The following is a 16,040-nucleotide window of genomic DNA, read 5'->3' as shown; positions in this document are numbered from 1 at the left end:
TCTTTAGTGGTGGTTTGTGAGATTTTGGTGCACCCATCACCCAAGCAGTGTACACTGCACCCTATATGTAGTCTTTTATCCCTCACCCCCTTCCCATCCTTTCCCCCTCTATCCCCCAAAGTCCATTGTATCATTCTTAATGCCTTTGCGTTCTCCTAGCTTAGCTCCTACTTACACGTGAGAACATACGATGTTTGGTTACTTCAGTCCTGAGTTACTTCACTTAGAATAATAGTCTCCAGTCTCATCCAGGTCACTGCAAATGCCATTAATTAATCCCTTTTTATGGCTGCGTAGTATTCCACCATATATATATACACACACACACACACACACACACCCACCCACCCACCCCCCACAGTTTCTTTATCCACTCAATGATTGATGGGCATTTGGGTTGGTTCCATGATTTTGCAATTGTGAATTGTGCTGCTATAGACATGTGTATGCAAGTATCTTTTTCATATAATGGCTTCTTTTCCTCTGGGTAGATACCCAGTGGTGGGATTGCTGGATTAAATGGTAGTTCTACTTTTAGTTCTATAAGGAATCTCCATACTGTTTTCCATAGTGGTGGTACTAGTTTATATTCCCACCAGCAATGTAAGTGTTCCCTTTTCACCACCTCCATGCCAGCATCTACTGTTTTTTTATTTTTTTTGTTATGGCCATTCTTGCAGAAGTAAGGTGGTATCACATTGTGGTTCTGATTTACATTTCCCTGATCATTAATGATGTTGAGCATTTTTTCATGTGTTTGTTGGCCATTTGCATATCTTCTTTTGAAAATTGTCTATTCATATCCTTAGCCCACTTTTTGATGGGATTGTTTGTTTTTTTCTTGTTGATTTGGTTGAGTTCATTGTAGATTACGGATATTAGTCCTTTGTCAGATGTATAGATTGTGAAGATTTTTTTCCCACTCTGTGGGTTGTCTGTTTACTCTGCTGACTGTTCCTTTTGCCATGCAAAAGCTCTTTAGTTTAAGTCCCAGCAATTTACCTTTGTTTTTATTGCATTTGCTTTTGGGTTCTTGGTCATGAAATCCTTGCCTAAGGGTTTCATGTAGAAGGGTTTTTCCAATGTTACCTTCTAGAATTTTTATAGTTTCAGGTCTTAGATTTAAATCCTTAATCCATCGTGAGTTGATTTTTGAATAAGGTGAGAGCTGAGTATCTAGTTTCATTCTCCTACATGTGGCCAGCCAGTTGTCCTAGCACCATTGGTTGAAAAGGGTGTCCTTTCCCCACTTTATGTTTTTGTTTTCTTTGTCAAACGTCAGTTGGCTGTAAGTATTTGGGTTTATTTCTGGGTTCTCTATTCTGTTCCTTTGGTCTATGTGCCTGTTTTTATACCAGTACCATGCTGTTTTGGTGACTGTGGCCTTATAGTATAGTTTGAAATCAGGTAATGTGATGCCTCCAGATTTGTTCTTTTTGCTTAGTCTTGCTTTGGCTATGTGGGCTCTTTTTCAGTTCCATATGAATTTTAGAATTGTTTTTTCTAATTTTGTGAAGAATGATGGTGATATTTTGATGGGAATTGCATTGAATTTGTAGATTGCTTTTGGCAGTATGGTCATTTTCACAGTATTGATTCTTTCCATCCATGAGCATGGGATGTGTTTCCACTTGTTTGTGTCGTCTATGATTTATTGCAGCAGTGTTTTCTAGTTTTCCTTGTAGAGGTTTTTCACCTCCTTGGTTAGGTATATTCCTAAGTATTTTATTTATTTATTTATTTATTTATTTATTTGCAGCTATTATAAAAGGGGTTGAGTTCTTGATTCGATTCTCAGTTTGGTCGGTGTTGTATAGAGGAGCTACTGATTTGTGTATATTAATTTTGTGTCCGGAAACTTTGCTGAATTCTTTTATCAGTTCTAGGAGCTTTCTGGAGCTGTCTTTAGGGTTTTCTAGGTAAACAATCATGTCATCAGCAAACAGCGACAGTTTGACTTCCTGTCTGGTTGCTCTGGCTAGGACCCAGTCTCTGTTCTTAATCTCTGAGTATTGATGCCTCTGAGCCTGGTATGCAGTGATGATGTTTTCTGGGCTTAACGGAACATTCACATCCACCCTCTTTTCTCATCTGAAAATGTGTGTATAGGGGGCAGGGGGCGTTGTAGGAATAGAGTGAGAAGTGAATCTCTGTGAAGACAAATCTGGCAGCTTTTGGGCAAAGGGAAGCAAAGGCAGTTTAAACTCTTATCCTGTAGCAGAAGGAAACTGGGCTCCCGTTGAATTTTCTGAAAATTTGAGGACTGGAAAGATGCACAGAGGCGCAGGAAAGGAGACCTCGAATCTGGGCCATGCGACTCGGGAAGAGTCAGTCCTGCCCCGGGCTCAGCCTCCCGCTCTGTCCAGGGGTTTGGGGTCCTGCATCCCAGGGCCTCTGCAGCATTGACAGGCTGTGATGTTGGGTGCTGGGGAGATTCTGACTCAGTATGTTTTTATTGAACTCGGTACTCTTTCAATTAGGTAATTTATTTTCCCCGAGACGCCCATGGGTTTTTCAAGTATGAGTTGAACATTAACAACACTGTGTCAATTGAATTAATGGTTAAAAGGTTTAATAAGACTTTCTGTGTCTGTTTTCAATTTCCTCCGCAGGGACGCGAGAGACAAATTTTACAGGAAACCATTCACAACTTTCACTCTTCCTTTGAGAGCAGCGCCAGCAACACCAGGGCCCCTGGCAACAGCCCCTGTGCGTGATCTTCCTTCCCGCAGCCACCAGCGTGAGCTCTCTGAATCCCGGGACCCCTTCACATGGCCACGGCCCCAGCCCTGCCCCCGTCACACTGCTGTTCCTTAGTCACGTTGTTCCCTTTGTTCGGGATGCCTGCTTCACATCCACTGCATTCGTTGGTAGTACTTGTTGCTGCAACGAACTTCAACACACAGAGACAGATTCCCATGTAACAGTCCAGTGGGGGTGCTTCTGGTTGGCAGGTTGGTTCACTCAGTGATGCAGGCACTCAACTCCTTTCATCCTGTGCTCCGCCCTCCCTGGGAGCCTCGGAGTTTGCTTCTGGCTGGCAGCAAGGGAAAGGGACGATGGAGAAGGCATGGCTGCTTCTTACCTGCTTTGCTCTTAACCGACACACATCACTCCTGCTCACGTCCCCTTGGCTGCTGTTAGTCATGTGACCCCACCTGGATGCAGAGGAGGCCGGGATGTGCAGTCTCCACATAGTGGCTTCCCAGCAACAACTTTTGACTTAGATGGGGAGTATGTATTATGGTGAGAGGTTAGCCCTCCTGCCACATCGTCCCTTAAAACTTCTAACTTGTCCCTCCTGGTCCAAGTCACCTGTCAGATGGAGTCTTTTTTGACCCCCTTTCAGCCACTGGGTCCCTCAGTGCTATGTGTGTGACTGCTCTAGCATTCCACTGCCCCTGCTGCGTACAGCTTACAGCATGCGTTCAAGATGTGTATGTCAAACGCGTTTTTCTTTATTGCAAAGACAGTCTATTATAGAAGGAAAGAAGTGGAGGCCTGCTGTGTGGATCCCTTCTTCTTCCTAGCTTTCAGTTTCCTTATCTGCAAAGTGGAGGGTCAGACCAGATGATGCTCTGGTACTCCACAGTGCTCACCCGTATCACTGCAGGGCTTTCTGCACTGAAAGTGGAAGCAGAAGACTAATGGGTCATATCGTGAAAGTCCTCTGGTGCTCAAAGGTTCTAGGCAAAGAAGTGAAAATTTGGAATTTTTTCTACATCCTGTCAATGCTGTGTTCCTCAAAAGGGAATTGTCTTGTGTTGTTTCCTACCATATCATATTATACTAAATTAGAGGGGCCCTGACTTTTAAAACCCGGTGGCTTTCTGAAATATTTTCCAGTGAGTGACTAATTCAGCCAGTGCTTGTTGCATTTATGTTAGATACCAGGTGCCGAGTGTGCAGACACCATCCAGAGCCTTCAGGCTCTCGACGGGCAAGAGAACACCTGTAAATAGATGGTCCCGACATTGAGAAGCAGCATGGTAGAGTGGGCAGACCTTGTGCTCTGGACTCAGGTTCAAAGTTCAGATGCAGCTCAATGGCCTCTTATTTGGAGCTTAGAACCAGTGTGCCCAAAGTGCTGGGTCTGCACAGAATTCTAATCTCTACCCTGAGCAGTGCTGAGCCACAAGTTGGTCTCCTTGGGAGGTGCCATCTCTTATCTGTCTCTCCCCCAGCCATGAAAGCCCACTCCCCTATGCTGGCTTTCAGAGGATGTCGTTATCTTACTGCCCAGAGCCTCGTCGTTTTCTTCCCCTGCCCTGATAGTGGGTGTTTTTCCTCTAAATCCTCTCAGCCTTCCACCCACAGAAGCCAACTTTCCACAGGACTGAAGACAAAGTATTTCATTTAGCTGTTACTGACAGACACCTATACAAAGGTTTCTCATGTTCCAGCCTTTTTAAGGAGACAACTCATTCATCCCCTACTGTGTGCTGCAGCTTTATCTTTGTCATTCCATCCTCATGGCCACCCTGGAGGGGGCATCGTGTAACCTCATCTCGCACATTGGGAACTGGATGCTTAGGGAGAGGGAAGCTGCTTGCCAGTTAAACAGCCCAGAAGGAGCAGATCTGGGCTCAGAACTGTACCTGGTGGGCTTGCAAGCCTGTGCCTTTTCCACTAACTCCTATAGACTCTCGGAGCTAGAAGCACTTCAGATTCTTGTTTTAATTTACTGATGGCTTCAGGGGTTAACAGTAGGCCTAGAATTGTTTGCCTCTGAAATTCATGGCCCCTGACGTTATGTACTTTGAGGTTTTGTGCCTGCTTTTTGCTGTGGTGCTGTTTTTTTCATAACCATATACTGGTATAGCTTCCACTCAGTAAGTCTGATTGAACACCAATGATACACAGCTGTGCCGGGGGGGTCACCTTTCTACAAATGTAGACCTCCATGAACTCAGTGGATGACCCTGGATGGAGCGGGGCTATTCCCGTTTTGCAGACAGGACAGCAGAGGCTCCAGACGATGCTTCTCTTTTCTTTTTCACTGGACTCAAGTGTCCAAGGCTTTTCCTCCTAGGAAGTTTGTGTGCTGGTTCACAAGAGGTCCCTGGCACCCTTTCTGGGCATGTTTGGATGCGGATGATAGGGAAGAGAAAGGGCACCCCAGCGGGGACATGTGCGCAGGCAGCACGGAGCATCAGGCTATAGATCGTCAGGGAGGAGGGGTCGTTTGGGTGCTTATTTTTGTGATTTTTGGTCCTTGATCACCCCCTTCCCTTCCCACATGTGTCCCCAGCCTGCTTCCAGGAGGCTGCCCCCCCCCCCCCACAAGAAGCACCTCCCTTGCTCGGTGACCTTCACCAGCATTCCCCAAAATTGTGCTCCTTGGAACTCTAGTTCCACAGGATGTTAATAGGTTTTCCATAAAGAAAAGTAGGGTGTGTATTTGAAAGTGGGGTGAGGTTCCCTGTCAAGTAGGTTTGGCAGACACCAAGTTAAAGCGAGCTACGTGATCATCTTTGCTGCAGGCCTCTCATAACCTTCAGCATGCCCACACGTGTCAGGCCTCTTCACAGGACCAAGAAGCTCGTAGTGTCTCCCACATTACTCTCATCACTTCTCCAAGGTGCTTTTGCAAGACTGGAATTCCTTGGACACCATTGGGGAAGCCCCGCTTTGACTGGAACAGCGGCAGGCAAGAGGCCTCGCAGCCCTGGGAGTGGGTCAGGGCCGTTGGTGGTCACCTTTTTGTCCCCAGCAGCTCTCTGCAGAGGTGGTCTGCTTGGCAGTGGGACGTCGGGACGGGGCCTGCTTTGAGATGGCAGGGTCCCTGTTCCGAAAGCTCTCCAGCCTTGAGGGCATTGAGCTCAGGCTCCACCCTGAGCTCTCCTGTAGGGTGGAGGGCATTGTTTCCCAGCACCCAGGCAGTGTCTTGCTGGCGTGTCCTGGGTACTGGATGTCCAAGTTCCCGCTGGCCACAGAGGGCTCCTGCCTCTAGTTCAGCGCCGCAAAATTGTATGGAGGCCAGCTGGTTTTGTGAGGAGAATGTTTACTTTTTAATTCTTTTGGTTACCAAACATTTACTAAGCATCTACCCTGTGCCAGTCCCACTCGTATGCTTTGCCTCCAAAGATGAAAAAGGACTTCTCTGCCCTCAAGGGAACCCCATAGTATCTTAGAGGAGACAAGCACGTCTGTGAGATGGTGTGGTGATGAAGCGTGTTGGGTATATGGCTCAGGGAAAGTCATCGATGATGGCTCAGACTCTGCCTGGGCAGACCCCAGAGGAGAGAGCTGGAGTGGGGCCTCGAAGGGCAGGTTTAGGCAGGAAAGAGAAAGGGCATCCCAACCGGGGCATGTGCAAAGGCAGCACGTAATGTGTAAGTTCTAGATCGTCAGGGAGGAGGCGTCAGTTGGGTGCGTGTTTTTCTGGTTTTGGTCCTTTGAAATGAGTAGAAGCAACCTGTTACCCTGGAAAGAGCTCTGGACGTAGTCAGACCTAGCGCTGTGTGACGTTGAGCATGTTTCTTACTCCCTTTGAGTCTCAGTTTCCCTTTTGGTTACAAGGGGATAGCAGCCCCCACGGATCAGGTGAAAGTGAAAGCCCTTTTCACACTGTGGAGCAGTGCAGATGTGGGAAACCTCAGAGATGGTTGCACATTTTAAATCCTTTCATCTCATCTCTCTTCTTTCTTCTCTCCCTTCTGCCCTGACGTAGCCATGGCTGGGTGGGTGAGGCCAGAAGAAACTCCCTCCGGCAAGAGGTAGCAGCTGCTGACGTGGCTCTGCTGGCATCGGAGCCCACAGAAGTGAGGAGTGGCCAATGGACCTGTCCTCCAAATGTGCCTGACTCTGGGTCTTGCTGTCAGTGGGATTCCCAGCACGGCAGACAGAAAGAAAGGTAGTTTGGCCAAGTCGTAGAAGCTGATCCAGCGGGTAAAAAGGGGGCAGGGAACCCGTCTCTTTTGCTCTTGCCTCAGAGCTGCCTGAAGACATGGGCCAGGCTGGAGGCTGGACAACTTTGGACAGATACGCCGTGCTGTGCTTCCAAGTAAATGCCTCCTGAAGAGCCCGGGACCCTTCCTGGGAGAATTCTGCAGCCAGAATGAAGGTGCCATCAGCAGGAGGTGCTGTGAAGCACTCTCCTGTCGCTGTCCTTGTCCATTCCTAGCAAGTTAATCGTGTCTTGTTAACCAGCAGTCACTGTTTAACGTGTAAAGAGACCAACCTGATATTTTCCCTAATAAAGCTGATACCAAATTTTGCAGGCCTGGCCTGCAGAAGGAATCTCCCTGAGTGAGGTGGGTCCTCTGGCCTCAGGGCACTCTGCTCCTCCTTAACATGCAGCCTGAGTGGATTTAGTCCCTGCCTTAATTTCAGCCCCCCAGCAGAGAATCCAGTCCCAAAAATAACAGTTGTTGCCAAAGCTTGGGAATGACAGAAGGGAGATCCACACAGAATCACAGGTAGTGAGCTCGAGCACAAAGCCCAGTTCATTGTCCTCGGCTCTCCTGCCTGGCACCGCACTTCCTTCCTAAGGCTGAGACCACATCTCCCTGCCCTTGAGAACTCCCTTTCCTCCAGGACCCCCGCCAACTTGGGGCCCTGTCCAGCAGAGTGGAGCTGTCTCGCATCAGCATAGGGACCCTCCCAGGTGTCCATTTCCTGCTGGAGCCTTCTCTAGGGCAGAGACACAGGGCATGGCCATCCTTGTCAGGGAAACTCTGTCTCTACCTCCAGGTGGCTGGAGTGGGTTTGGCCTTCCCCTATAGGGCCCTCACTAGGGCCACTGTATCCACTGCCAGGAGTCTAGAATGTCATTTTAGTTTCTGCCCAAGAGAGTGAGTTTCCATTTTCCTCCCCATAGACACTTTTTATTATTTTATTGTTATGTTTATGCAGGGACTTAATTCTTTGAAAGATTATTGTTTGTCGGCCTGTGTGTATTAAATGTTGTGAAGTTATCTTCCCACTTTGACTGCATTCATCCAAGGCGTAAAACACTGCCCAAATGCCTGCCTGTCATGGCTGCTATGGAGCGAGCCCCTGGGGCCACCAGGCGCAGCTTCTAGAAGACACCTTGCCTCATCTTCACAGGAACCCTGTGAGGCATCCTGAAACTCCTCTTTCTGTCAGTGTGGTGACTGTGGCACACAGATACTAACCAACTTTGCCAAGGTCACACAGCTGACAAGGGACAGTCTGGTCTGAGTGCAGGCCTCACACTCCCTAGTGTCTTGCTGCCTGTCGTCAGCACAGAGGGGAACATGGAATTTGAATAAGCCCAGCCAACAAGACAAATAAACGAAACCTGTTGTTTAGCCTCTGCAACTTGTTCACGATTTGGAGAGGAGGGCTTCTGAAAGCTATAAATAGCTTGGTGATTCTCTGTTTCTTTTAGGAATTCTCACAAGTGGCCTGGCACGGCGGCTCATGCCTATAATCCCAACACTTTAGGAGGCCGAGGCAGAAGGATCACTTGAGGCCAGGAGTTCAGGGTTGCAGTAAGCTATGATCACACCACTGCACTCCAGCCTGGGCGACAGAACGAGACCCTGTCTCACAAGAATAGTAAGAATTCTTGCAAGTTGGGACTGCCTTGTTTATGCTTCCCCGGTCCCAGTAGCTTAGTCCTAGGGGCCCTTAGGAAGGTGATGGGGGGAAGCTGGGGGGCCCTGGAGGGTGGGGCAAGGGTCTGGGGAGGCCATGGGCACGGGGCCAGCATTCCACAAGAAAGAACGTTCCAGGGATCTGAGCTGCCCGGGGACGGGAGCATTCTTCAGGCAGGAACAGAGGCTAGGCCAGCCTGTGCCAGGGCAGCTAGAGAAGGGATGCAGACTTGGGCTGGGGATTGGACCAGGTCAGTGGTCCCCACGCACCAGTACCAGGTGGAGGTGATAATGAGAAAAGCAAGAACGAGGCCATGAGTTTGACACTGGATATTTCCATTTTACATGCTGGCTTTCATTCCAACACAAGTCCCTCCTACTTTGGGAGAGGCTGAGTATGGTGATGATAGTTTTAGTTTTACTGGTGTGTGAAATCCAAAAGTTTGAGCAACACTGTTCTAGGTCACTTTTGTGATCCCTTCCAGCCCGGTGGTTCTATGAAAAGCTATAAAAAGACGGGGGAGTGGCTCCTCAATAAGTTCAGAGTAGAATGGCCATGGAACCCAGCACATCCACTCTTACACATATGCCCCGGGGAACTGAAAAGAGGTATTTAAACAAAAGCTTGTATGTGAATATTCATAGCAGCACTATTCACAGTAGACAAAAGGTGGAAACAACCCAAATGTCCAATGGATGGATACACAAAGTTTACATCCACACAATGGAATATTATTCAGCCATAAAAAAGAACGAAGTTGATACATGCTGCAACCTGGGTAAACCTTGAAAACAGTAGGCTAAGTTAAACCAGACACCAAAGGCCACATATTCCATGATTCCATTTATGTGGAATGTCCACAACAGGCAAATCCATGGAGAGAGCAGGTTCATGGTTGTTGGGCTGGGTTGAGAGAATGGAAAGTGACTGCTTAATCCTTTCAGGGTGATGATGAAGTTGTAGAATTAGCTAATGGTAATGTACAACGTTGTGAATGTCCTTAATGCTACTGAACTATAGACTTAAAATGGCTGGTTTTATGTTACATATGTTTCCATAATTTTTTTAAAAGGTTGGGGCGGAGTGTGGGGGCGGGGGTGGTGTGGGCGTGCCCGTGACCTGGCTGGTGTTTTGCCTTCATTGAGTCTTGTTCATCTCTATCATGCCATTCAGTGTGACAGGTGTGTGACCCTTCTAGGGTCTTTCCTTTCCTCTCCCTCCCACATACATGTGCCCCTTTGTCAGAGAGGTCTAGATAAACTGAGGGTCTTCAGCCGGTATCTCCAGAGCCCAGCACAGAAAATGCTTTGAGAATGAGCCAGCGAATGAGGTGGGGCTGCCTGGTCCTGGTCCTGTGGAGGGGAGAGGTCAGGACGTTCTCAGGGCACCAGCTCATCTCGCCTGCTCCGCGCCCCTTCACCACTCCTCTGGTTCTCATTTCCTGTCTCAGCGTGGCTCAGAGCTTCTCCGTCTCATGTGCTCACAGCTCTGTAGCAGGATAATTGTCTCCACTTTCATCATGACCCTAACACTCCCTTTGAGTCCGAAGATGAGTGTTCCCTGAAGCGCCCAGGCATTGGAGTGGACACCCACTTGACTGACCTGTTCGGCCGTGGGTGCCCTTGAGGCAGATGAGGCTGCCGTGTGGACTCCCATGGACTTCCGTCCCCCGCCTCAGCCACAGCCCTTGGCCTCTCCTTCCGCGCAGTCCTGCATTTCTTCTTTCCTTCCACAGGTGTCTGTCCCAAGCCCAGTCCCTAAGCAACAGGCTGCAGGCTCTGCTTCACCTCAGAGTGCACTTCCCAGGGAACCTGGCCTGTGACAAGGGGCTTTCTAAACTGTTGGGTGTGTGTGTGTAGGGGAACCTTGGCGACGAAGAAGGAGCTGAAGCTGGAGGCTGCACACCATTGTCACTGCAGCTTCTGTAGGGTGACTTCATGGGTGCCACATGACTAGGAGGCCCTGTGGGGGTGCTGACAGCCTTTCTCGGGTAGGCGAGCACAGCCATGCAGCAGACACTGATGGCACACCCTCGTAGGCACGGGGGATGCACCAGGGAGCAAAGCAAATTCCCTGCCCTCTAGGAGCTTGTGATCCACTGGTGTCACAACACCCCGGCTCACAGGGCTGCTGTGAAGACTCACGTTGTTCAATGCCCAACATAGTGCCTGGGACATGGAGGCCATCCTTGCGAACAGAAGCTTTTAATCATTTTCTCACTGTTTCTTGAAGGGCATAGGAGCTCCTCAGCAGCAGCCACCGTGCCCCTGGAGCTGAGAGCAGGCAGAGAAGTTGGGATATGGACCTGTGGCAAGGCCCAGGGATGCACTGGCCAGACTTACTGCAAGAATGAATGGAAAATATTTGTTAATTTGGTAGCAATAAATGCACATAATTTAGTTTACAAACCATAGTCACATAAGGAAGAATATGGAGCAGAGGAAACCGGGGGAAGCATGAAGTGCAGGCTGTTTTTAGAACCGCGTGATAGGTCTCCGTTGATCCCCTGTCTGTCATGGACTTAAACATAGGCCACTTACCATTCCTGGGTCACACTGACTTAGCTTTTAATTTAAAGTTTATTTTAAAGAGTTCACGAGTCATTATCAATAAATTTTTTTTGTTGTGCAAGATGTAACACATTGATGTTTTTATGTCCTCTATTGAGAGCAAGATCAGGGAGAGCTTTCACCAGAACCCCGTAAGAGTTCCAGGCTCTGCAGAGCCCAGGGCTCGGGCCGAAGGAGCCCTTCTGACAGAAATCTCACACCCCGTTAAAACCACCCAAGGGGCTCCTGCTCACCTGCAGCGAGCTCTTCAAGCTTCTTGAGCTTTCTACTGCTGGGGGCATGGCTCTTTTCATGACTGATCACTCATAACACCTGCATGGGGCTTTCCTAGCTACAGCCTTGCTACTCAAAGTGTTGTCCATGGACACTTGTGAGAAATGCAGGCCCTGCAGGGTCCCCAGGGGATGCGTATGCGCACTGCAGCGTGAGAGGCGGCGCACTTATCTTCTCAAGCACCACATGCGTGTGAGCACTGTGATGCTGTTCCCTCCTACACCGGGGGAAGCCGGCTCCGCAGGCAAGATGACCCACCCAGAGTCACACAGGTAGGGCAGAACTGAGACTCACCCTGCCTTCCCAGGTCTCCCTTCAACACCAGTAAGCATTTCTTCTGGTTGTACATGCATGCTTAATCCTCTCATCCACCCAGAGGTATCATTACTACAACCCGTGTTACAAATGAGCAAAGTAAGGCACAGAGAAGTGAAGTAACTTGCTTAAAGTTGCCATGCCTTGATTAGACCTGATTTATTTGTGGAAATGATCATTTAGGAATAAGCATAGTAGGTGATCTGCAGGGCAGGGTATTCATATTCATCCTGGTACAATAGAGGTCCCGAATCATGAAACCTGGGTTTGACTTCTACCTACACCATCAAGGGCTGAAAGCGCAGATGGCCTCATCTCTGAGGCCTCAGTTTTCCCATCTGTAGGATGGGGAGTTAGCAAATGCTATCTGGCAAAGCTATGGTGACGATTAAATGAGGTAATAACTGCTGGAGTATATTGTAAACTGTCAGATGCTGTGCACATGCTGGTTACTGGCTTTATTCTCCATGGGCCCAACATAGCATGATGGTGGAAGAGGAAGAAGCTTAGAGAACAGGGAAGTTGCAGTAGGTGGAACTTCAGGGTTGCCATGGGAACCAAAGCTCTGAGGCTGATCAAGGCAGGAAATACCATCTGGTTTTAGACACCAAAAAGCTTCGACTCACACTGGACTTATTTCTGTAAACAGCAGAATTAACATCATCCTCTAGCAACGACGTCAAGCCAGACAATCTGGAGATTATTTGTCTTCCTCCTGATTTCCATGGTCAGATCTGGACAAAGCGCCTCAGGAACTCCATATTCATTGCCTGTCACTTCCAGAGAAATGTGGACAAGTCACTTAATAAGTCTGAGCTTAAATGGAAGAAAAACACTCAACCCCTTCTCTTCCCAGGCTTTGCAAGCTCAGGAGGAAAGCTGGAGGTGGTACCCAGGGACAGCAAGGGCGGGGAGCTGGGGTCCCAGTGGGTGCTAAAGCTGGAAAGGCATTTAGAGAGCATCCCGTCTTTCCTCCAAGTGATGGGGGATAAACACCCAGAATGAGATGGTGCCAGCCCAAGGTCACACAGCAGATCAGTGACAAAACAAACTTGCACCTAAGTCTCTCAACTCTAAATGCACTGTTTTTCCACTCCACCAATCACGTCTTCCTTTGATATTTGTTCCAGCATTGTAGTGATGCTCCCCAGGAAACATTAGACTTGGGATTTCTCTGGTTCCCTATGGGCTCTACAAGAGGAGAAGCAGAATATTTCTTGAGTCCTACACCTCCCGGGGATTTCACACAGGAAGCCATCGTTTCTTTGTTGTTTTCTTGTGAGAAACAAGATTTCTGTAAACTCCATGAGACAAAATGGTTCAGGGTGAAATTTTAAAACTAAGAGGGCTATGCCTTAAAGTTTTCAAAATCTAGAGGAATATCCCCGGTTCAGTGCAGCCCCAAATTTGGCAGAGGTCTCGTGGGATGAGGGCTTTTCTCATGGGGCTGCTAGGAATGATTTAAGCAGACAGCATTGCTGAGATTGTAGGCTCAGGGTGACATGTGCTGTGCTGAGCAGCCTTGCTTGCCCTCTCTGAGCCTGTTTTCCTCATGTGCACTCTAAGACAGGTTTGATGTCACCATCTCTGAGGTTTCTTCCAGCTTTGACATTCTGTGACTTGATAATCATTTTCTAAGAAAGGAAAGGAGATTCATTGCTCCTGGAGTCACCTGATGCTTTGTTCATCTGCTGACATGAACCTGTGTTGAGAGGGATCAGCCCTGGGCCCTTCAGTGCTTGCCAACTGGGACCTGGGAGTTTCCTATGAATGGAGCTCAGAGGGAAAGGGTCTCTATCCAGTCTCAAGGGGAGGGCAACACCTGAACCTGCCATCCCCCGTCATGGCCCCAGGATCATTAGCCTGAGCTGGCAGGTGACACCTGAGGGTAGCTGCCACGGCTCCTGTCCTTCCACGCTGTATTTACTCCAAGTCACCCCAATACATCCTCAGATACCCAGGCTGTGCCCTCAGCACCTCTGTCCTGTGTCCACCGGTGGGGTTCCAGGCAGCTTCATCTCCTGGGAGTGGAGTCAGGGGGCTGAGGAGCTGGACAATCTCCCAACCCCCCAGAACTCAGGGAAAGCCTCCCTCTTGGTCAGTACCCTTCCCTGTGTGCCACTGAGGGCTGTGGCTGGATCCTATTGTGTTAATGGAAGATACATCACTAAGGCTGGGCTGTCTCTCACCTTCTGCCCCTTGGGATAGACAAGGTCTTCCTACCCCTTTACCACTTGCTAGGAGCCATGGAAACCACTTCAGAGCTGTCTCAGGGGACCCTCTGAGCCTCTGCAACTGAGTTTGGAGATCTCTGGGGTTGCCAGAGTGTGGAGAACTGCCTCAACTGAGGGGAGGGAAGATCTGGAAAGCACTATCTGAAATTTGTTTCTAACCTGGTTCCCAGGGCAGGAAAATGGGATGCTTCAGTGTCAAATAACTTGACAAATACAAAATAGAAAAGCTAGGATCCCCAAAGCAGAGAGCTGCATGTTTCCAGTCCGGCTAAGGGAAGGGGAATAATAATCCTAGCTGTGTAAGCCTGAAGAAGTTACTTAATCTCTCTGAAACTCTGAATCTCTCAGTCTTCCCACCAGTAAAATGGGTATAATAAATTTATCCTTGTATGGTGGTTGTGAGGATTAAATGAGAAAAAGCATCCCCAGTGCCTAGCACTTAGTAGGTGCTTAAAAATTTGTATAAGTTGTAAAGCACTTCCATTTCCACCCTGCAAGTGAAACTTCTTAAGGAAAAGTGTGCATGGTAAATTGCATTTTATAGGCCAGGCAAAACTGCAGCTCCAACAGGTGGGATGACTTGTAGAAGGATCACAAGTCAGCTCCATGTTAGACTGGTGTCTGTCTGACATCTGAGTTCAAAGCTCTTTCTGTCTTTCCATAACCATAATATGTATCACTTTCTGAAATTTTTTTAAATTAAAGGAATGAAAATGAACTTGAGGCACGTTTATTCCCTTGAGACATGACACCTGAGGAAGGTGAGAACTGAGAAATCCTCACTTTCAACTTTTTACTTGCTTCCTTTTCTTGCAGTTCTGAGAAGCACCTGGTTTGGAAACCCGTTCTGTTGCATGCATCTTTCCTTCATATTCTTCCTTGCTGTTTTCAGCTGTGGAGTTGTTTGTGCTGATAATGTCTAGTATGTTCTCTAGGAAGTTAACACCCCAGAAAGCAAAGTCTTCTTTAGTGACGAATACTCAGCCTGGGAAACACAGGTAGAGAACATCTCTATCTGAGAAAATAGCTTGAAATTGGGTCATGTAGAAGATCTGGAGAAACAACCAAGCTTCTTCCTCCCTCTCTGCAGGTGTAGGAGTATAGAATTGTAATCCAGGAAAGAGGGGACGTGAGAGAGCTGGTAAGTGGTGCTAAACTTCTTAACAAGACACATAAAGCACAAAGCCCTAAGGCAAATGATAATAAAAGATTTGACTACATAAAAATTAAAGATTTCTTTTTAAATGAAGGATACAATGTGAACAGACAGGGAGAAGATATTTGCAGTATCTAAGTCTGACTAGAGATTAATAAGGGATTAGTAGCTAGAAATATTTGCAAACCAAGAAAAGGTCATTGACAGAAACAGACACTTGAATATTTGACAAGCATAGGAAGAGATGCTCAACCTTACCGGTAACTGAGAGACATGAAAATTACAGTAAGACTCCATTGTATACCCATTGATTTCAAAAACTAGGAAGGTGGATAATGCTAAGTGTTGACAAGGATGTGGGTCATGTTTGCTGGCATGGCCATTTGGAAAGCAGCCTGGCATATTTAAGGGAAGCTGGGTATGTGCCTGCCTGAGGTGTACCCCCCCTAAGTCCTGTGTACTCTGAGATGGGTCTCATCCTCCTCCTGCTGTAGGCTGTGTCATGGGGATTGGTCCCTCCAGCTTGCATTTCCCAGGCATCTGGAAATCTGTCATCTGATTTCCACTGGGTGGCCCTGATGGATCCAGTCTTTCCCCTCATGGAAGAAGTCACTGTGTGCTAGGCACTGAAGATACTTTTTCTCTCAGCATTGAGCTGTGTCGACTTGGGGTAAGGACTGACTCATGAGTCTGGGACTTCTTAACCTACCATCTTGCTCCCATCACAAGAAATATGAGAAGTTCTGCAGACTGTCAGAGGAAGGAAGAAGCCAGGGTATTCCCCTCCTCCCTTAGCCTCAGGTGGAATCTCCAAGCAGCAGCTGCATCCCCAAAGGGCCAGCAGTGGCCGAACAGCTCAGCTGGGATTCCAACTTTACCAGCTAACCTCTCCCCTCTGACCCTCCAGCTTGGGGAAGGGGGCAGTTT

General features: G+C 48.1%; 1 protein-coding gene across 14 annotated transcripts in view; it reads left to right on the top strand.

The window, feature by feature from the left end:
- Positions 1-7,919, top strand: part of ANKS6 (ankyrin repeat and sterile alpha motif domain containing 6) — a 65,202-nt gene extending 57,283 nt beyond the window's left edge. For 7 of the 14 annotated variants that reach the window (XR_002517505.2, XR_638262.3, XM_031654349.1 and 4 more), the window contains 2 exons: positions 2,613-2,709; positions 6,674-7,919. Coding sequence is in view for 10 of the 14 variants with exons in the window: in XM_031654349.1 (XP_031510209.1) it covers positions 2,613-2,709; positions 6,674-6,723 (147 nt within the window). In the remaining 4 variants the exon portion in view is untranslated. The other 7 variants (XM_017949701.3, XM_003911456.4, XM_021927327.2 and 4 more) reach the window with 5 other exon arrangements.
- The last annotated feature ends 8,121 nt before the right edge of the window (positions 7,920-16,040 follow it).

The sequence above is a fragment of the Papio anubis genome, chromosome 13, assembly GCF_008728515.1.
Source record: "Papio anubis isolate 15944 chromosome 13, Panubis1.0, whole genome shotgun sequence".
In the NCBI taxonomy this organism is placed as follows: domain Eukaryota; kingdom Metazoa; phylum Chordata; class Mammalia; order Primates; family Cercopithecidae; genus Papio; species Papio anubis.
Note: the sequence above shows the minus strand (reverse complement) of the source record. Positions and strands in the feature narration are given on the sequence as shown.